This window comes from Astatotilapia calliptera, chromosome 23, assembly GCF_964374335.1.
Source record: "Astatotilapia calliptera chromosome 23, fAstCal68.1, whole genome shotgun sequence".
NCBI classification, from domain to species: Eukaryota; Metazoa; Chordata; class Actinopteri; order Cichliformes; family Cichlidae; genus Astatotilapia; species Astatotilapia calliptera.
This window is the reverse complement of record NC_137443.1, coordinates 11,472,115-11,494,124: the sequence shown is the minus strand read 5'-3', so window position 1 is coordinate 11,494,124 and position 22,010 is coordinate 11,472,115. Positions and strand designations below refer to the sequence as shown.

General features: G+C 39.2%; 2 protein-coding genes, 1 long non-coding RNA gene and 1 pseudogene across 3 annotated transcripts; 2 read left to right on the top strand and 2 right to left on the bottom strand.

Annotated features, from left to right (window-relative positions):
* The first annotated feature begins 2,527 nt into the window (after window positions 1-2,527).
* Window positions 2,528-3,559, top strand: LOC113015845 (granzyme E-like; annotated as a pseudogene).
* A 2,414-nt stretch (window positions 3,560-5,973) lies between these two features.
* Window positions 5,974-7,374, top strand: LOC113016348 (trypsin-like). The gene is made up of 5 exons (XM_026159118.2): window positions 5,974-6,131; window positions 6,220-6,370; window positions 6,462-6,594; window positions 6,754-7,008; window positions 7,115-7,374. Exons 1-5 carry the CDS (start codon window positions 6,074-6,076, stop codon window positions 7,247-7,249), a joined length of 732 nt encoding a protein of 243 aa, XP_026014903.2. The 5' UTR covers window positions 5,974-6,073; the 3' UTR covers window positions 7,250-7,374.
* A 6,344-nt stretch (window positions 7,375-13,718) lies between these two features.
* Window positions 13,719-17,993, bottom strand: LOC145424465 (uncharacterized). Its single transcript, XR_013905544.1, has 2 exons — window positions 17,751-17,993; window positions 13,719-13,957 (listed from the first exon to the last, which is right to left on the bottom strand). It is a non-coding gene; the product is annotated as an uncharacterized LOC145424465 (long non-coding RNA).
* LOC145424464 (granzyme A-like) lies at window positions 15,873-17,209 on the bottom strand. The gene is made up of 3 exons (XM_080297822.1): window positions 17,062-17,209; window positions 16,532-16,806; window positions 15,873-16,420 (listed from the first exon to the last, which is right to left on the bottom strand). Exons 1-3 carry the CDS (start codon window positions 17,192-17,194, stop codon window positions 16,271-16,273), a joined length of 558 nt encoding a protein of 185 aa, XP_080153948.1. The 5' UTR covers window positions 17,195-17,209; the 3' UTR covers window positions 15,873-16,270.
* Window positions 17,994-22,010: the final 4,017 nt, after the last annotated feature.

Below are 22,010 nucleotides of genomic sequence, written 5' to 3'. Positions count from 1 at the left end.
AATCCTCAGAGTAGGAAGATTCACAACCAGGTAATGATGTATATAAGCCTTTCCTAAAGCTGAGACTGCTCAATTAACCACCTCCTATAACCAATTTTGATTCACTTTTTATATAAATAAATACATTTATATAAATATGTAACTCTACACACTTCTAAAAATCTCAGACGGAATTTGGTTATTACTGCGGTTCGCCTGCAATACCTTTGTGACCCACCAGGGGGCCCCCAGCCCACAGCTTAAAAACAAATAGTTATGTCTATAACTTCTGTTCCCTGAACGAGAGGAATGAGGTACAACATTAAGTATGGGATATCACGCCCTCGCGTGTTCTGGCTGAAGAAACCTTTATTCACGTGATGAAACGCGCACGGCCCAACCTGCACATATAGCCGCTGTCATCACAGTAGGAAACCGGCCCTTGAAGCCTGGAGTTTTACACCCCTGTTTTAAAGTCTCTTTGTGCTGGCTTTCATCTTCTCTTTGTGATGTGGGGGTTGTCTTCATACCTAAATACTAAAAGAAAGATCATACGTGTCCTCATCAGGATAGGGATTTGTGTTGGTGTGTGGGGCTGTAGACTCGGGTTAATTTTGTTACATGATGGTTATGAGACAGTGTGTTTCAGGTCATTTTACAGATTAACATGAAAGTAATGAAACTATTGAATTACTTTTTCTTACTAGTAATTCATTAATGCTAATACTTCTGTAAAAAGTGCTTTGTGTAATATGTGTAATACATTCATTCTTTTAAATATTGACTGACAACAAAGAGGGCACATATCTCCAACATGCACAAACATGTGACCAACAACATGTAATTAATTTGCATGAACGTAATATGATGTTTGGCGATAGTGGTGACTTTCAAAGAGGAACCAGTGAGAATCGATGATGAAATCAGAATTGCTAAATTCTTATCAGTTCCCATCCCTACAAGGAACATGACTCAAACACTGTCTCCTCCACACAGTCCTCATTCATAAAACGCATTCTTAAAATGCCTGAACATTACGGCCAACAGGTGGATTCATATGAGCTAACAAACAGTGAAGAACCAACCAACCAACCCAGTGACTTCACATTCTGTACTGCCACAAGATGGTGCTACACTCTTTAAACGGAAACTTTAAACTCTTATTTTGAAAATCCAGCTTCACAGACAGAGTTCACGCATGACAGTTTTGGGTTGTTGTTTTTTTAAAGTAGGGCTCCATGGTGTAAATTAGACTTAATACTTGTAGTGGTTTATGTCCACTTTAAGCATCTTGGTACCAAAAATACCCCAAAAATTCTGTAAAAATACAAATAAAACAGCATCATCTAGCTTATTATAATATATTATAGCTTGTTTGGCTTAACATAATAGCTTCATAACTTGATTTAAGTTATGAATGAATTTGGGATGAGTAGTAAGAGTAAAAAACGAATTATCATGCAAAATACCAACTGATATTTCTGTAATAAAACTACATCTGTGTTTAAAGCATCCGAGAGAAGTCACCTGATTTAAAAATATGGAGGAACACGAGGAGCAAAGTGTAAACATTACAAAAGTCAAATGATATTAAGAGCAGAAAACTGAAGAATGAGTTTGTTTAAGAAATTGTGTGAAAATCACCACATAATAAAGGTTTCGGACTCACACTGTAATACAGCATTTATAAAGATATTTATGAGGCCGTCTACAGGTTCAGATCAGAAATGAAGTCAGATTAATAGTGCAAACACACAGTCACTGAGACATCAGCATAAGTGAAAGTGTTCTGAATGTGAACACAGATGTGAAAGATGAGTATGTGCGTAAATGTTTTTCAAGTAACTATAATGACAGCTCATCTGAATGCTGTGGTTTCTGTGTTTTATCTAGTTTGCTGCACTGAGCTGCACTTTGATAATATCACTTAAATGTGTTAAGTCTTCAGTTTGACTTCTTTACTGTGCTGTGTGAAAGATCAGAGAAAACAAGCCTGGAATGAACAAATCCCAAACTGAGTGAACAAAAATAGAAATGACGGGGAGAAGGATATTTTTGGCCACAATCTGTTGCTTATTGATTATATGCTGTGTACTGATTTTACTTTCTGTTGTAAGATTGGATGTTGCTTAAGAATGCATGCAACACACTGTAAAACTAAAGCACATTAGGTCATCTTTTTATATGGAAACCTCCAAAACCTCCAAACCTCCAAAAGTTAATCCACCAGCTATATTAGTATGAAACTCTCGGGTGCACTGGGCCTGATTACATATAAGGAAGCTTGCAATAATATGAAATAAGTCCCAATTATCAACTTGGTGTCATCTGCTGGAAGAAAGTGAGAAGTAAAATTATATATATTGCATTACTGGCTGAAAACCATATTCTGGTATTAGCAGTTATTAGCAGAAAGCAAACCAGACTTAATTTCTGTGAAGATAGAAGTTTGACGTGACTGTTCAATGAGCAACAACTGGAGAAGAAACACTGACACAACAAAGCTTTAATCTGCTAATGATCTTACTTCTGTTTTGATAGGGCTGGATAACATTTGCTGAAGTACTTACTAAATAATTGATGGTTAATTAGTAAGCAGTTAACTGATATTCCACAAATATGTGTCAGATGTGTCAATATGGTCTGCAGAAAAACCTGCTCCTCCATCTTCTGGCATGCCTTGGAAAAGCTCGGTAAGAAAGTTTTGTTATTATTCTCTGATCATTTAATATGGCGTTAACTAGATTTTCTTTAGTTTGTTCTTTTGGAAGTAACATCATACATGGTGAAAAAGCACCCAAAAACCTGATGCAGCCTCTGTGCAGAACAACAAGGGTGAACATGTTTGTGGAGGATTTCTCATCAAGGAGGACTTTGCAGTCTCTGCTGCACACTGTGATAAATAGTGAGTAATCAAACATCTTCTGCTGTAATCTCTGACTCATGTCACTGAAACACATTTAGAAAATGTATTGATTTCCTTTCATTGATTACTCCTTCAGCAACCTCACATACGTCGTTCTCGGGAACTACAATCTCAAGAATAGCAGTCATCAAAAAATAAGGATTGAAAACAAAACCATCCATGAAAATTATAAAGGTGTTAGACATCATGATGATTAAAGTAACTACATGTTGGTGTTCACAACAGCTTCACATGACATATTTGCGGTCTTATTATTCTAATTACATTGCAACAAAAGAGCAATCATATGAAAACTGGTATTTTTACTTTATGTTGTTTGTCTCCAGTTGTCCAAGAAGGCTCATCTAGGCCATGGGGTACAAACAATTAAGTTTCAACCTGCTGAAATAAACCTAAAAGAAAACCAAGTGTGTCAGGTGGCTGGATGGGGAAAAACTGAAACTGATGATGATAAACCTGCTGATGAGCTGATGGTGGTGGATGTGGATGTGTCTGTCAGTGGGGTGACTTCTAAATGGCCACCATGGTCACCACCCATCTGGGGGAGTTTGCCCCCTCAAAATATACTAATGTGCCACAAACAGGACTTTAATATCACCAACCATTCCCATGTTATTACGGTGTATCCATATAAATGGCCCACCCTGTAGATTACTGTAATCCTCTGGTTAAAATGAGGAGACAATAGTTTACAATTTAAAAATTTTCCTTAAATGCTGAGAGGAGTAACATCTTACAATAAGATAATGAACAGTGGATGGACAAAACAAAGTAATCACTTGACTGATTCTTGAATGTATATCGGGAGCAGCTATTATCACGACCTTGGTGTTATTGGAGTTTAAAACAAAGCAGTTATTGGAGAGCCAGCCACAAATCTCGGATAAACAATCAACTAAGGTGTATCCAGCTGACAAGGCTTAAAAGACATAAGCAGCAGAATATCATTGGCATGGAAATAAGAAACAAAAGAATGGAATAATGCTGAAGGTAGCATGTAAAAGAAAAATAACAATAGACCAAGGACTGAACTTTGTGGAACCCCACAGGTTAGAGAAGCAGTGCTAGAGAACTTGTTTACCCTGACAGAGAAATACCCTTTCAGAAAAATAGGAAGAAAACCAGACTAGCGCTTAAACAGTGATTCCAGACAAAACCTTGCAAAATATTTTGGTGTAACTGTATTAATGGTAACATTTTCTCATTGAGAAACCTGTTAATTGTATTAACACCAAAGCAGCAATTAACAACCCCCTCTTCTACTTAACTGACCAAATCAGTATCTGACTGACTTGATACAATACTTGTTTATAAGTCTGAGCACATACGTGTGTGTATTTACATATATATTCGAATTTGTAAATGCAAGTATGTGTACTTGTGTATATATTGTTTTTTTTCTGTATATGTCTGAAATAAAGATACAATACAATACAATACAATAAATATGTATCTGTGAAATGTTCAATCACATTAATTGTGTGGTGTTTTTTATGATCACAATTTAAAAAGACACACAATCACACAATGTATTACCTATCAGACAGTGTGATAAAAAAAAACAAAAAACACTGCTATATTCTATTTGAAAATGTAAGAGAAGCAAAGTGATTTTTACCTCGTCAAATATGTAAATAAATAAGCCACAAAGGGCTCGTTTGACAAAGAACAAATCAAGAATGTGGCCTTACTGCCTTTTTAGGCTTAAAAGACATTTAATTTGGTTAAAAATGAAGGACTAATTACCAATTTTTGATCAAGATTTTTTAAATTAAGATTAAGATTTAGTGATGTGAGATTTAGAAGTTACTGTAAAAACATGACACTTTGAGAGAATTGCAGTACAAACAATAAGAGACAGACAGAAGGAAAGATATCTTTACTTCAGCTTTATTAGAAAGTAGGAAAGGTAGAAAGTAAAAGTAAAGTAAAATATTGTTTTGTATCAATTTTGTTTTTTGTGGGGTCTTTGGTGGTGTCAAGTACAAATACTGAACAAAACTAAACAAGAAAACATATTTTAAAAATTTATCTTTGTGAAAAAATCTGTTCAAAATCCTCATATTCATTTACTGGACATAGTGAATGTGTCTGGGGGACAGACTGGACAGTCTCACTGTTGTTTTACTTTTGTGTGTGCATAAACGGACTAACCACAGGCTGCTATGTGCACAGTCTGTAACAATTAGAGCAAGCCAGCAGTGACAAAGATTCCATAAAATATAACATAATCAATGAGATAATAAAATGATGCTGGTCAAGTGAAAGGTATGAAGTGATAGCTCAGCCGATTAAACATCATAAAAGCATAAAACATTGTCATCTAGCTTAGTTTATGTGGACTGATGCCTGATGACTTTTAAGACTTCATAGTTTCTTTGATCCACTTGAGTTGCCTCTTTGAGAGAAACGAGTAGACTCCAGGCTTGTAAATGTCCCCACAACCGGCTCCAAAAGAAGTAACTCCAACCAGCTGAAAGCCGCACAGCAGTGGGCCTCCGGAATCCCCCTGCAACAAGTACATATGCACTGTAGACCTTTTTCTCACTTACAGGTGTCAAAACGTCAAAAGGGTGCTGAGCTCAATGATTACATGCTCATATACATTCTTCATACTTACTTGACAGGTATCCGCTGCTTTTTTGCCATTTGAACCAGCACATACCATTTTACTGACTTTGTTGTATTTACTGATTCCTTAAGCTGAGAAAGAGTTGAAAAGAAATGTTACATTTTGACAGTGACTATCTATATGTTACAGACTTGCCACTGTGATAAAGTCTGGGTCACTACTTAATAATTTATATATTTTGTTTGGAAAATGGGAAATAGGTGAGGCGAATTATTGAAACATGTATAAACATACACAGAAATGGACTTTATAAAGTGGAAACAAACGTATTTTTTTAGGCAGGTTTGTGTGCATGGTGTACTAAAGTTGTGGTGTGAGAGAGAAACTCGCAACCATTAAACAGCCCATGTGTTTCAGGAAGACAGTGTAGTGTTATAATGATAAACAAGATAATGCAAAGATAATACAGGTGCCCAAAAAAAAACAGGATGCGGTTAGAAGTCAAAATGTGATCATCAGGTTTGACAGAGCAACTGCTGTGTAAAACCTCCACTTCACACTCGTGCCAACACAACTTCACCTTTTTTGCTGGCATCATGCTCAGTCTTCAAAAAATCCTGCTCCTCCATGTTCTGGCATGTCTCGAACGACTCAGTAAGAACTGCAAGTCTTTCTTATTGTCCTCCGACCGTTTAATGGAACGTTAACTTCATTTTGGTTTGCTTTATTTGACTTTTTCCAGCACATGTTATTGCCATCATACATGGAGAAAAAGCCCCAGAGAACTCGATGCAGTACATGGCCTCTGTGCAGGACTACAACGGTCACCATGTTTGTGGAGGATTTCTCATCACTGAGGAATTTGTAGTCTCGGCTGCAAACTGTGATGACTCGTGAGTAATCAAACATCTTCTGCTTCTGCTTCTCTGACTCATGTCATTAAAAGCCATTGTATTGATTACCTCTCATTGATTACTCTTTCAGGAGCCTCACACACGTTGTTCTCGGGAACCACAATCTCAAGAACGGCAATCATCAAAAAATAAGGATTGAAAACAAAATCATCCATGAAAATTATCAACAGGTTGGACTGGGTAATGACATCATGCTGATTAAAGTAAGTACATGTTCATGTTCACAACAGTTTTACATGTTGTGTAATTTCCCCTTGTGGGACAATTAAAGGATTATTCTATGTGGTTTTATTATTCAGATTATATCTAGAGAACTATCGTATGAACATAGATATATTTTTTACTTCATGTTGTGTCTCCAGCTGTCTGAGAAAGTTAAACTGGGCCACGGAGTAGAAATAATTCAAATTCCACATGCTGAAATAAACCTAAAAGAAAACCAAGTGTGTCAGGTGGCTGGATGGGGAACAACTACAACTAATGGTGAACCTGTTGATGAGCTGAGGGTGGTGAACGTGTCTGTCATTAACCCAAGGGTCTGTAAGGAACAATGGCCTGGTCTTCCTGCCAATGTAATCTGTGCAGGTGGATGTGGAACAAACAAAGGATTCTGTCAGGTATGTTTTCTGTCCTTTCAGTTTAAACAGGTTTCATGTTCACATATCTTAAAAACATAAACACAATAAGTATAAACTGATAAATTAAAATTCTTCCTCCTCACAGGGAGATTTTGGTGGTCCTCTGGTGTGTCATGGGTTTGCTGTTGGTTTTGTTTCTTTCAACTATAATAGGAACTGCAATTACCCCAATAAACCCAACGTCTATACGGACATCTCAAAATACCGTCAGTGTTTCTGAAAACATTTTTTTGAGTAAAACACTTAAAATAAAAAGGTTTTTCTTTTCACTATTGAAATGTGAGAATTTCTGATTCTTTCATCTGTTTAACCAAAAACAAAAATATAAACGTATCCCACACTCAATCTGTCATTTCTTTCTGTAACAGCCAAAAGGCTGAATTTTTTATATTATTTCTGCCTTTGTAGTGGACCACGCTTCAGTTTGCCTGTGATGAAAGACATATTTGCATCCTTGTATGTTTTTTTGCTTCTCAAAATTTTAATTCAGTTTTTTCCAATTAAACTGAAGTTCAATATCAAAAGAAGTAATCAAATTCAGACTTGAACAGCTCTTCTGGTACAGCTTTATCATTTTACCTTTTTTTTTTAAAATTGGTAAATTATATTCATAATATAATTTTAAGTCTGCAGGTGTTACCATGGATACAGGCCAATGACTGTAGAGCCACATTCTTCTACCAGAAAATGAGAAAACATGTTTCATAACATTTCATTTTTTATATTCCTTGTTTGTTGCTCTATGAAAGATGAACAGAAGCGTACTACAGTAAAGCTCAAAAACATGCTGGGTTCAGGGAATGACTACTTTTTGGTATTTAAGTAATATGAGGATTTTGTCGGCTTACTGTCAGATCCAACATGTGCTCGGTGGAGATTATGTTTGTTTTTACCTTAAATGTATTACACAATATTTGTCCTCACTCTCACAAGTCACCACCCGATGTTTGTGGAGAGAGGTGATTATTGGCAAAAAGACATAAGATTTGAGGGTAATAGTAGAATGAACTGGTTTTCAGTGGCTTGGATTTTTTTTATACTGCACACACCTGTGCTGGAAGATTTTATCAAACATTATAACAACTTCATCTACTGAAACAGCATGCTCTAGTGGTTCAACAGAGACCCATACAAATCTTCTTCTGAGCTTCAGTGCAGGGCAATGAGGCTCAAACAACAACACAAAAGGTTTAATTTATGTGCACTATATCTTACTACAGCTGGAGTACAGATTTATTAGGATGAGGATAATGAATAATAAATTCACATTAATGCTGCAGATTCTGTATGAATGATAATTCAACAGATGAAAAGCTCTGTGAGTGCAGTTCCACTAACCACAGTAATAGTTTCATAACTGTGAGTGTAGAGCATCGACTCTTAATCTAAAACACAAAGGCAAATAAGTATATAAAATTACACATTATACTTATAAAAAAAGAGTCCAAACCTCCAAATTCTACCAACTACATTAGAATGAAATTGTGTTGATATAATTGTATAGATATGAGAAGCTCTATTCAACCCAAAAGAGTCATAAACTGGCTGTTAAGCCGGCAGGAGTCAACCCAAACGCAGACTCACAGGCAGGACTTTAACTCAAACAACACAGCTCTTATTGCTGGATATGAACAGAGGTTGAAAGAGTACTAAAATATTCTACTCAAGTAAAAGTAATATTACTTTGATTAAATTTTACTCAAGTACAAGTAAAATTACCTGTCTAAAAATGTACTCAAGTAAAAGTAAAAAGTAGCTAATTTAAAATGTACTCAGAGTAAAAGTTAAATAGTTGTTTTTTTTTGACAGCAGGAGAACAATGGGATACAAATCTCAAAGTAGTTGTTTTTTAATTAAAAGAAAAACAAATTAAAGTGCAATGGCAGTTAAACTGGGTAATGGTCACAAGCATTGTTGGTCAAGTTACTTGAAAAAAGTAATCAGTAAGTAATTACTGATTACTTTCCCCCCAAAAGTAATCCCGTTACTTTACTGATTACTTATTTTCAAAAGTAATTATTTACTTAGTTACTTTTTAAAAGCATGATTTACAACCTGAATAGGTAATAAAGCGATAGATCTTTCAGCCCAATTCTACTTTTTCTGCATAATCCATCATATAAAATGTAATTAAATTACATTCCTGCCTGCCTGCTGAATAGATATGTCTCAAAGGCATGACCAGGTGATTGAAAACAGCTGTGGGAGTCAGTTTCCGCCTACACCACACCCCGAAACCCACTTCTCCACCCCTCCCCTGCAGCTGAGCCACAAACCACTCCCACTGCACCGTCTCCTTCACTGACAATGTCAACCTCTGCTGAGTACTCACACAGTCATTCAGATACGATGGTATACATCCACATATACTTGGAGCAAAACTTCTTTCCCCAAACATCTCATACTCTATTATCCACTTAGGTACCATCACAGCAGGTGAAGTCAATTCATCACAGTCATCACTCACTCAGTCTGACATCATTTGGGTCCTAAATGGTGGAGATAGGACCCCAAGTAAACATTATGAATCCCATATTGAGAGCTCTTCCTTTATAATAAGGAACCACATATTTTTTGATCCCTTGAACTTCTCACCGTCTACACAAACATCACTATATAACTTTCCCAAATCATAATAATTAACAACATCATTATAAATAACAACAGACCAACAACAGAGAGTTTTGGATATTACGCAAAAACAGGAGGGACGTGGGATCGCTCTGATACACGGCATACGATACGGCATCGTGGTGGGGGCCGGCATCACGGGCATCGGCAAAAAATAAATAAAATTGCTCGTACTCATGCTGCCCCGACATCAGCCAGCGCCTATTGGGAATGGTACAGGCACCGATCGTTTTTCCATCGCCCATTTGCTGGAAGTAAGGGCTCCCTCCGTTTGCGAGGTGTGCCTGCTGCTTGCGGCACAGGGAGGAGAGGGCTCTGGCTGGCTGGAGCAGCATCTAATAACCAACTCGCAAAATACAACAAAATAAAAACAAACCAACAAACACAAAAACACCAGACATTATGATACAGACTTATAATTTGCACCGATGTTTTTTCGAAATTCTATACGCGAAAAGTGAGTGCGAGAGCCCTCGGTGCGCCTGCTCGCTGCTGAAGTCAAAGTAAACTTTATTGTCATCTCTGCTACATACAGTCCAGTATATAGAGAGACGAGACGACGAGGCTCCAGTTGCAGTGCAAGGAAACAAACAATAAATATAAGTAGAGTAAGAAAATAAATATACACTTTAGGACTAGGGGTAGTCGCCTGAGAGAGTGTTCGCCCAGGGCGCCAAACAGGCTAGGACCGCCAATGCAGTGATTATATACTGCACGTGCTCCAACTCCAACTATAATATCATAATTATGACTGCAGAGTGTTCGAGCTTATATCTAAATCTAAATCTGTTATTTCCTTGTTACTTCTCTGAGATTTCAGGTAGTGCCTCTGCTTTCTTCACTTGTTAGACAAACATTTTTTTTGCATAACACAAAAAGGAAAATAAATATGTAATGTCACAGATTATAGATTTGTATATAGATGATATTTATATAGAGTGTTCTTCCTGATAAGGAAGAGCTAAGAGAGACATATGTGGAACAAAAGTGATTATAGTGATATATATAAGAAGAGTTATTTATAAAAAGCACAGACAGACTGCACAGTAATGAATAAAGTTCATGATTCCCAGCTAAACAATTGTAATTTCATTGACTTCCCAGGCGTAGAACATGCTGTTCCAAGCTCTAATTTGTGTTTTTCAAAATATTACAAATGTACAGAAAACTACACAAGAGGCTGAAGGTCTTGGGGGAAATCAGCGCTGTTATTGGCAGTATTGTAAGAAAACAGTGAAGAAACAATAGTTTCTCATTCATTATTCTTCCAGGAATATTCATCCAGTGTTATTTGGGGTGCCCGAGATTTTAAGAAGGCTGATGATCACACAGAGTGCAAGTATTTGCAAACATACTTATTATAATTTAATCTCTGGCTCTCTTCCACAGCGTGTCTTTGGCTGCCTTTCCCTCAGCCTTGTTCTGTTGGAGGTTTCTTCCTGTTAAAATGGAGTTTTTCCTTCCCACTGTTGCCAAAGCGCTTGCTCATCATAGGGGGTCATCTGATTTGGAGGGTTTTCTCTGTATTACTGTAGAGTCTTTACCTTACAATAAAATCACAGTGTAATTTACCCCCAGGGTTAAATATTAATTATACTTTAATACTACCTAAAATACTTAGTTGCATCTTGTGAGCATCTGCTCTGCCAGCTGATTGAGTGGCTTGTTTTGTACACCTGACCAAGGAACTAGGGATGGGAATCGAGAACCAGTGTTCCAGTTCCTTGTCATTCTTAGTCTGCTTGTCTATCGATCCGATTTATTGGTTCTTGTACTTAAACTGCAATCAGCTGGTTTCAGTTTTGTGTCTTGAAATGTGAGGTTCAACAGGTAACAAACTGATGAGCAGTCAGGCTGCAGCTTCCATTTCTACCTGTTCATGTTTCTAAAGCAGAATCACGTTGATGATCGCTTTAAAACAGGGGTGTCCAACTCCAGGCCTCAACCTGCAGGTTTTAGATGTGTCCTTGATCCAACACAGGCAAATAAATGGCTAAATTACCTCCTCAACATGTCTTGAAGTTCTCCAGAGGGCGGGTAATGAACTAACTATTTGATTCAAGTGTGTTGAACCACGATTATATCTAAAACCTGCATGAAACCGGCCCTTGAAGCCTGGAGTTTTACACCCCTGCTTTAAAGTCTCTTTGTGCTGGCTTTCATCTTCTCTTTGTGATGTGGGCTTTGTGTTCATACCTAAATACTAAAAGAAAGATCATACGTGTCCTCATCAGGATAGGGATTTGTGTTGGTGTGTGGGGCTGTAGCCTCGGGTTAATTTTGTGACATGATGATTGTGAGATAGTGTGTTTCCGGTCATTTTACAGACTAACGTGAAAGTAATGTAACTATTGAATTACTTTTTCTTACTACTAATTCATTAATGCTAATACTTCTGTAAAAAGTGCTTTGTGTAATATGTGTAATACATTCATTCTTTTAAGTAACTACTCACAACAAAGAGGGCACATATCTCCAACATGCACAAACATGTGACCAACAGCATGTAATTAATTTGCATGAACGTAATATGATGTTTGGCGATAGTGGTGACTTTCAAAGAGGAACCATTGAGAATTGATAATGAAATCAGAATTGCTAAATCCTTATCAGTTCCCATCCCTACAAGGAACATGACTCAAACACTGTCTCCTCCACACAGTCCTCATTCATAAAACGCTTTCTTAAAATGCCTGAACATTACGGCCAACAGGTGGATTCATATGAGCTAACCAACAGTGAAGAACCAACCAACCAACCCAGTGACTTCACATTCTGTACTGCCACAAGATGGTGCTGCACTCTTTAAACGGAAACTTTAAACTCTTATTTTGAAATTCCAGCTTCACAGACAGAGTTCATGGATGACAGTTTTGGGGGGTTTTTTGTAGTAGGGCTCCATGGTGTAAATTAGACTTAATACGTGTAGTGGTTTATGTCCACTTTAAGCATCTTGGTACCACAAATACCCCAAAATTCTGTAAAAATACAAATAAAACAGCATTATCTAGCTTATTATAATATATTATAGCTTGTTTGGCTTAACATAATAGCTTCATAACTTGATTTAAGTTATGAATGAATTTGGGATGAGTAGTAAGAGTAAAAAACGAATTATCATGCAAAATACCAACTGATATTTCTGTAATAAAATTACATCTGTGTTTAAAGCATCCGAGAGAAGTCACCTGATTTAAAAACATGGAGGAACACGAGGAGCAAAGTGTAAACATTACAAAAGTCAAATGATATTAAGAGCAGAAAACTGAAGAATGAGTTTGTTTAAGAAATTGTGTGAAAATCACCACATAATAAAGGTTTCGGACTCACACTGTAATACAGCAAACACACAGTCACTGAGACATCAGCATAAGTGAAAGTGTTCTGAATGTGAACACAGATGTGAAAGATGAGTATGTGCGTATATGTTGTTAAAGTAACTATAACAACAGCTCATCTGAATGCTGTGGTTTCTGTGTTTTATCTAGTTTGCTGCACTGAGCTGCACTTTGATAATATCACTTAAATGTGTTAAGTCTTCAGTTTGACTTCTTTACTTTGCTGTGTGAAAGATCAGAGTGTCAGGGTCCCCGAGCAGCTATGAATTATATTATTATTGTATGTATATTTGGTGTTGCTGTCCTTCTCCTTGTTTGCACGTGTGTGTGTGTGTGTGTGTGTGTGTGTGTGTGTGTGTGTGTGTGTGTGTGTGTGTGTGTGTGTGTGTGTATCTGTTTCTGCGGGCGCCTTCAGACCTGGTGGGTGTGGCCCTGCTGGCGGACTGGCCACACCCGAAGCCACACACCTGCTGATCAGGCCTCGTCGGGGGAGCTACTTAGGAGAGTCTTGGAGCTCCCACCGACGCGGGATCGTTCCGTGAGACTCCACGTTAGTCACCCAGTTTAGGGTTAGTCGTTTAGTGCATGCCTGCTATTGTTAAGTATCCTGACAGCTGCCGCTATTGTTTCCCGCAGGAGGAGCGTGGGAGGCTCAAAGGGCAGGGAGCACCCGGAGTGCAGACACGGAGCAGAGAGCACAAGGAGGACACGACACGGTAGTCTTGGGAAACACGGGTATTTATTGTTGTTTTGCACCATACACTGTAAATAAACGCACTGTTCGCACACAGAGCACCGCGCCTGGGTCCTCCTTCCCTACACCCCCACGGTCTGCCTGTCAAACCGTGACACAGAGAAAACAAGCCTGGAATGAACAAATCCCAAACTGAGTGAGCAAAAATAGAAATGACGGGGAGAAGGATATTTTTGGCTACAATCTGTTGCTTATTGATTATATGCTGTGTACTGATTTTACTTTCTGTTGTAAGATTGGATGTTGCTTAAGAATGCATGCAACACACTGTAAAACTAAAGCACATTAGGTCATCTTTTTATATGGAAACTACAAAACCTCCAAAAGGGCGGCCGTGGCTTAGGGGGTTGGGAAGCGTATCTGTAACCGGTCGCCGGTTCGATCCCCGTGCTCTCTGTCCTGGTCGTTGTGTCCTTGGGCAAGACACTTTACCCTACCGCCTACTGGTGTTGGCCAGAGGGGCTGATGGTGCGATATGGCAGCCTCGCTTCTGTCAGTCTGCCCCAAGGCAGCTGTGGCTACAACCGTAGCTTGCCTCCACCAGTGTGTGAATGCGAGAGTGAATGAATAGTGGCATTGTAAAGCGCTTTGGGTGCCTTGAAAAAGCGCTATATAAATCCAATCCATTGTTATTATTAAAAGTCAATCCACCAGCTATATTAGTATGAAACTCTCGGGTGCACTGGGCCTGATTACATATAAGGAAGCTTGCAATAATATGAAATAAGTCCCAATTATCAACTTGGTGTCATCTGCTGGAAGAAAGTGAGAAGTAAAATTATATATATTGCATTACTGGCTCAAAACCATATTCTGGTATTAGCAGAAAGCAAACCAGACTTAATTTCTGTGAAGACAGAAGTTTGACGTGACTGTTCAATGAGCAACAACTGGAGAGGAAACACTGACACAACAAAGCTTTAATCTGCTAATGATCTTACTTCTGTTTTCATAGGGCTGGATAACATTTGCTGAAGTACTTACTAAATAATTGATGGTTAAATAGTAAGAAGTTAACTGATATTACACAGATATGTATCAGAAATGCAAATTTAGCAACTGGTTGATTCACACGAGAGAAAGCCAACTAATATATGTAGGTGTGCACGTCTCTCTATGCTGGCACTAGCTTTATTCGCATGTCATCTAGCTTTGAAAATTCGCCTTGTAATCGGAAGGTTGCCGGTTCGAGCCCCGGCTCCGACAGTCTCGGTTGTTGTGTCCTTGGGCAAGACACTTCACCTGTAGCCTACTGGTGGTGGTCAGAGGGCCCGGTGGCGCCAGTGTCCGGCAGCCTCGCCTCTGTCAGTGCGCCCCTGGGCGGCTGTGGCTACAATGTAGCTTGCCATCACCTGTGTGTGAATGGGTGGATGACTGAATGTGTAAAGCGCTTTGGGGTCCTTAGGGACTAGTAAAGTGCTATACAAATACGGGCCATTTACCAAAATGCTGTCAGCAGCATTTTATAATTTATAAATTTGGAAGAAAACAGCAAGTCCAAAAAGAGAGTCTTAAATTACCAAAAAGTCAAAGCAAGTAGCAAATGGTGCTAATATGATGATGATTGAGCCACACAAATGTGTTTCAGACTCATGAGGGACTTTAAACATGATAAAATTCCAAACATAAAAACTTGAGTTGCATAAATAATGTGGTTAGAGGGTAAATTAAGATTGATTGTAATCATACTTGTCAGTGAAGCAAACTGCTGTATAAAAGGTTCACCTCGCACTCCTACAAACACATGGTAACCCTGGCAACTGGTTGATTCACACGAGAGAAAGGTGCTCATTTGACAAAGAACAAATCAAGAATGTGGCCTTGCTGCCTTTTTAGGCAGGTTTCTTAGAATTAAAAGACATTTAATTTGGTTAAAAATGAAGGACTAATTACCAATTTTTGATCAAGATTTTTTAAATTAAGATTAAGATTTAGTGATGTGAGATTTAGAAGTTACTGTAAAAACATGACACTTTGAGAGAATTGCAGTACAAACAATAAGAGACAGACAGAAGGAAAGATATCTTTACTTCACCTTTATTAGAAAGTAGGAAAAGTAGAAAGTAAAAATAAAGTAAAAAATATTGTTTTGTATCAATTTTGTTTTTTGTGGGGTCTTTTGGCAGGGAGGGGATGTGTCAAGTACAAATACTGAACAAAACTAAACAAGAAAACATATTTAAAAATTTATCTTTGTGAAAAAATCTGTTCAAAATCCTCATATTCATTTACTGGACATAGTGAATGTCTCTGGGTGACAGACTGGACAGTCTCACTGTTGTTTTACTTTTGTGTGTGCATAAACGGACTAACCACAGGCTGCTATGTGCACAGTCTGTAACAATTAGAGCAAGCCAGCAGTGACAAAGATTCCATAAAATATAACATAATCAATGAGATAATAAAATGATGCTGGTCAAGTGAAAGGTATGAAGTGATAGCTCAGCCGATTAAATAGCATAAAAGCATAAAACATTGTCATCTAGCTTAGCTTATGTGGACTGATGCCTGATGACTTTTAAGACTTCATAGTTTCTTTGATCCACTTGAGTTGCCTCTTTGAGAGAAACGAGTAGACTCCAGGCTTGTAAATGTCCCCACAACCAGCTCCAAAAGAAGTAACTCCAACCAGCTGAAAGCCGCACAGCAGTGGGCCTCCGGAATCCCCCTGCAGCAAGTACATATGCACTGTAGACCTTTTTCTCACTTACAGGTGTCAAAACGTCAAAATGGTGCTGAGCTCAATGATTACGTGCTCATATACATTCTTCATACTTACTTGACAGGTATCCGCTGCTTTTTTGCCATTTGAACCAGCACATACCATGTCACTGGTGATTAAAGGTGCGTAGTTGTAATATTCACAAGAGTTACACTTATGTCTGCCGATCACAGTCACGCGGACAGACTTGAGAACATCCGAGGTGCGGTTCTCTTCAGTTATTCCCCATCCAGCAACCAGACACGTGGTGCCATCTGCAGGGTCTTTGACAATTTTGCCCAACTGGAGCCATTTTACAGACTTGGTTGCATATACTGGTTCCTTAAGCTGAGAAATGGTTAAAAAGAAATGTTACATTTTGACAGTGACTATCTATATGCTACAGACTTGCCACTGTGATAAAGTCTGGGTCACTACTTAATAATTCATATATTTTGTTTGGAAAATGGGAAAAAGGTGCAGCGAATTATTGAAACATGTATAAACATACACAGAAATGGACTTTATAAAGTGGAAACAAACTTATTTACATTGTTGTATCTTTGCTTGACCGGCTACTGGACACTGAATTTTATGCTTACCTGGTGTGAGCATGAGGTCATTGCCCACAATATGATTGAAATAGTTAGGATGAGCAAAACGTTTCTCAACCTCTCGGACCTGCCTCCACTCTTCTTCCTCTTTGGCGATGGAGTGCGCTCCCAGGATCGCCTTGCTCATTCTGCAAAAGAAAAACTCAGTGTAGTGATGACACTTCACTTACATCAAAAGGTCAGGAGTGTGTAAAACTGTTCAAATCATAGTTGTGTATTATTACATACGCCTGGGCTATGGCTGTTACTGAGCCTCAGATGGATCTGCATGACACTTTCCTCCAACTGAGTGACAAACTTCAACATTATTAAATGTTATAGATTTAAAAAAAAGGGATTTTTCTCCACTTGAAGGAGGGCAGGATGTAATCGGTTCTTTGTGTTTGTTTGTCTGTTTGCTAGTTTTCAAGCGTTGTGTGATGTCAGACACAAATAACAACTCAAGCTGATTTCATGTTGGTGAAAATCAGGTCAAAGCCACATCAAACTTGAAATTGCCCACAATTGTTTATGGATCATCTTCAAACTGTACAACACACTTATTATTTTTTCAATACAAAGCCCTTTGACATCACAATGAGTAAAGATAATAAAATACACAATTTTAGTATGTAATTTTCAAGGTCAAAAGTTTAAAGGTCGTGTTCTTATAAAAGCATGAAACATTTTAGTGCAACCCCTGCCTGTCAGGAGGAGTTACGCTCTGGGTAAGAAAACACATCAGTTACCTTTATAAAGCTTTATATTGATCATATTTATTTTTGCATTGTATGAAAATCCAGCAATAACATTTATATTGTACTCACTCTAAATCGAGATATTATTGGAGCAGTTTGTGGGTGTGTTAATTATCTCCATCTGCATTCCACTTCACATCTTCTGTTGAAAATAAATACTGCAATATTTTGATTTGGAAATTTAGGAAAAGTGAGCAGCTGTCAGGACCCATTGTGGGTGGATTAATGTCCCCCCCCCCCCCCCCCCCCCCCCCCCACACACACACACACATAGATTTCTTGCTTGTCAAATAAACCATGAAGGGCAGCAAGTGTGGCTTAACTTCCTTCCTTCCATCTCAGAACCATGACCCAAAACAACAAAAAAAATCCAGTCACATAAGAAAATCAGCAGTAATGTAAACTAAAGTACAAAACAGCATTCACCTGACTGGATGATGGAAAGAAGCATGAACAAGATGAAAACACTGAAATTCCTCAGGCACAACATGTCGTCGTACTTCTCGCTGAGCGGATGTTGAATTCACTGAAGTCCACTGTGATCCACAGCTTTATACGCTGAGCAGACACCACACACACATACACACACACACACACACACACACACACACACACACACACACACACACACACACACACACACACACACACACACACACAGCCAGTAGTGTTCTTAATGTGTTATAACAATCATCAGTAGTTTTGAAAATAAAAAATATAATTTGCCAATTTGCTCACATGTTAATCATATGTGCTTTTTAATAATCATCATTCATTTTCTAGTTTTACCAGTATTACTGTGAACTGGGTTGAAGCCACACAGTGCCCACAAAATACACTCAACAAAAATATAAACGCAACACCTTTGTTACTGCTCCCATTCCGCATGGGATGGACGTAGAGACCTAAAATTCATTCCAGATACACAATATAACCATCCCTCCCAAACAGTGGTCACAAATCAGTCCAAATGTGTGGTAGTGGGCACATCTGCTATATTGAGATAATCCATCCCACCTCACAGGTGTGCCACATCAGGATGCTGATCTGACATCATGAGTAGTGCACAGGTGTACCTCAGACTGCCCACAACAAAAGGCCACCCTGGAATGTGCAGTTTTTTGCGCTATTGGGGGTCTGGGGACCCAGAACCGGTCAGGATCTGGTGTGACCACCATTTGCCTCATGCAGTGCAACACATCGTCACATGGAGTCTATCAGATTGTCAATTGTGGCCTGTGGAATGTTGGTCCACTCCACTTTAATGGCTGTGCGAGGTTGTTGGATATTCGTGGGAACTGGTACACGCTGTCGTATACGCCGGTCAAGCACATCCCGAACATGCTCAATGGGTGACATGTCCGGTGAGTATGCTGGCCATGCAAGAACTGGGACATTCTCAGCTGCCATCTGCCCTGAACAATGTGAACCATGATTCATCCGTGAAGCGCACACCTCTCCAACGTGCCAGACGCCATCGAATATGAGCATTTGCCCACACAAGTCTGTTACGGCGACGAGCTGGAGTCAGGTCAAGACCCCGATGAGGACGACGGGCATGCAGTTGAGCGTCCCTGAGACGGTTTCTGACAGTTTGTGCAGAAATTGTTTGGTTGTGCAAACCAATTGTTCCAGCAGCTGTCTGGGTGGCTGGTCTCAGACGATCTTGGAGGTGAACCTTCTGGATGTGGAGGTCCTGGGCTGGTGTGGTTACACGAGGTCTGCGGTTGTGAGGCCGGTTGGATGTGCTGCCATATTCTCTGAAACGCCTGTGGAGACGGCTTATGGTTGAGAAATGAACATTCAATGCACGGGCGACAGATCTGGTTGACATTCCTGCTGTCAGCATGCCAATTGCACGCTCCCTCATTGCTTGTGGCATCTGTGGCATTTTGCTGTGAGACAAAACTGCACATTCCAGGGTGGCCTTTTGTTGTGGGCAGTCCGAGGTACACCTGTGCACTACTCATGATGTCAGATCAGCATCCTGATGTGGCACACCTGTGAGGTGGGATGGATTATCTCAATATAGCAGATGTGCCCACTACCACACATTTGGACTGATTTGTGACCACTGTTTGGGAGGGATGTTTATATTGTGTATCTGGAATGAATTTTAGGTCTCTACGTCCATCCCATGGGGAATGGGAGCAGTAACAAAGGTGTTGTGTTTATATTTTTGTTGAGTGTATATCAGAGATCACCACCTAGTGGTTTAATGTGAATATTGAGTGTCAGTGACACAATGAGGTTAGGATCATAAAAGCAAAGATATTTGATTGATTGTTAAATATCTGGGACGGCTGTGTCTGATTTACAGTGATTTTGATTTTTCAGGTGGAGAATATTTAAATGAGTGAGGCAAATGTGAATTGAAAAGTCTATGACACAAAGTTTCTTGCAAGTTGCACAAAATTTAACATGGAAAAACAAATCCTGTATTCAGCCTGCGGTGGCTGTAATAGCTGCTAATAGAAGAGTTTATTTTTCGGAGGCGAGATGTTATCAGAACGAGAGAGAACTCTCTGTATTGAAACTCTTCACTCAGTCTTCATGCCAAGTGTGTCGGTGAGCCCACTCTTTGCTCCTCACTAACACAGTTTTCATGAAACAGAGCAGAAATAAATCGAGCTCAGCTTCTTTTTCTCAGCAGTGCGCACACAGCGAGCGGCTTCTCTCTGCAGAATCTGTAATTAATACTGTTACTGTGTTAGATGAATGCCTGAATGTTGGCACACGCATGTGGCACGGTAACATTATATCAAAACATACTGATTTTCCTTCAGCCTCCTCTCACTTATCAGAACTGCCTATTTTCAGAGATTACCACTGGACTGAAACCTGAGCTTACACTGGATTATTTTGGTCAGAAGGCCTGCAAACTGCAGCACTTTATTCCTACCTCTGTGCTTACGTTGAGTGTTTGGAACGAGCAAAAGCATCTGGTCTGCTGACCTGAGAGAATGAGGCAGGACATAAGGGTGCAGCAGCTCAGACAGATAACATGAGGCACAGCCATTAATAGGAGATAGGAGGCGATTTTGGAACACGGCCATTGTCTCAGTCTCCTTTGTCACGTTCTTCCTCTGTCCTCCCCTGTGTGGTTTCCAGAAAAATCCTTAAATCTTTATGCAGTCCTTTCAATATGTCGACAATACACACCACACTTTTAATCTTAAAAGGCTTCTTTTTCAGTTTTCCACCAATAAATCTTGAAGTTGCCCTTGAAGTCGGTCAAAGGTGGATGTGAGCCAAATTTAAATGGCTTGTTAACATGACCCCGCTTCACACCCCTACAATGTTTTAACAGAATTCATTCGACACTTTTTGAGCTATCATGTTTACAGATGGTATGGCATGTTTCCCTTAGCACTTCAGCTAGACTTTTACAGTCATCTGATAACTCTGCCCTGCCACAAGGAGCCTGTCTTAGTAGTCTACTATCTTTTGTTTCTTCTGCAAAGATGCACTCCACATGTTTACACTTTGCTCCACTCTTATACATGTTCCTCGTTTTTCACGAGGTTCACCACACAGTCATTTCCATCCTTTTGGCAAAATCCAACACCATCAGCATTTCTCTCCTTAACACCATACCTAATCAACACCTGATCAACACTTCCTCATTGCCTCTGCTCCCTTCACCTGCACGGATGTTTACTGCTTCATCCAACTGACTTCAGCATCACATCTTCAATTTCCAGCTTCAAACTCATGAATCTTTCTGACACTCTCTTTACCGCCACAGCACTATTTACATATTCTTCCTTCAAAAGACCATGCTCCATAATAATGCCTTCTACAGAAGAGTCGTAGTGCCCTACTACAGGACAAATCCTGCAACCCTCGCTCCATAAACAGTTCACACAGTGGAAGAAATGGCCCCAAGGAGGCGCTAAATGAAAAGGCATCTCCTTCCTGTTTTTACATTGCTGGTGGACAGATTATGAGCCAAGTACCATGATGTTATTAGTTTTGGTTCAAATATGAAATCAGCAACTCAGTGAGAATTGTTGTTTTGAGCTTTAACAGTGGTGCAAAATGCTTCAACAACCCAGCTTTTTGAAGGTTTAGGCAGGTTTGTGTGCATGTGCTGATGGTGTACTAAAGTTGTGGTGTGAGAGAGAAACTCGCAACCATTAAACAGCCCATGTGTTTCAGGAAGACAACAAGATAATGTAAAGATGACACAAGTCCCCAAAAAAA

Excerpts from the sequence above, each read along its gene's own strand:
- LOC113016348 (XM_026159118.2), top strand. The coding sequence starts at position 6,074 with ATGCTCAGTCTTCAAAAAATCCTGCTCCTCCATGTTCTGGCATGTCTC. Across the intron at positions 6,132-6,219 it reads GGCATGTCTCGAACGACTCA|CACATGTTATTGCCATCATA; the intron begins GTAAGAACTGCA and ends GACTTTTTCCAG. Across the intron at positions 6,595-6,753 it reads ATGACATCATGCTGATTAAA|CTGTCTGAGAAAGTTAAACT; the intron begins GTAAGTACATGT and ends TTGTGTCTCCAG.
- LOC145424464 (XM_080297822.1), bottom strand. The coding sequence starts at position 17,194 with ATGAGCAAGGCGATCCTGGGAGCGCACTCCATCGCCAAAGAGGAAGAA. Across the intron at positions 16,807-17,061 it reads GGGCAATGACCTCATGCTCA|CTCAGCTTAAGGAACCAGTA; the intron begins CACCAGGTAAGC and ends TTTTAACCATTT. Across the intron at positions 16,421-16,531 it reads AAGCAGCGGATACCTGTCAA|GGGGATTCCGGAGGCCCACT; the intron begins GTAAGTATGAAG and ends TACTTGCTGCAG.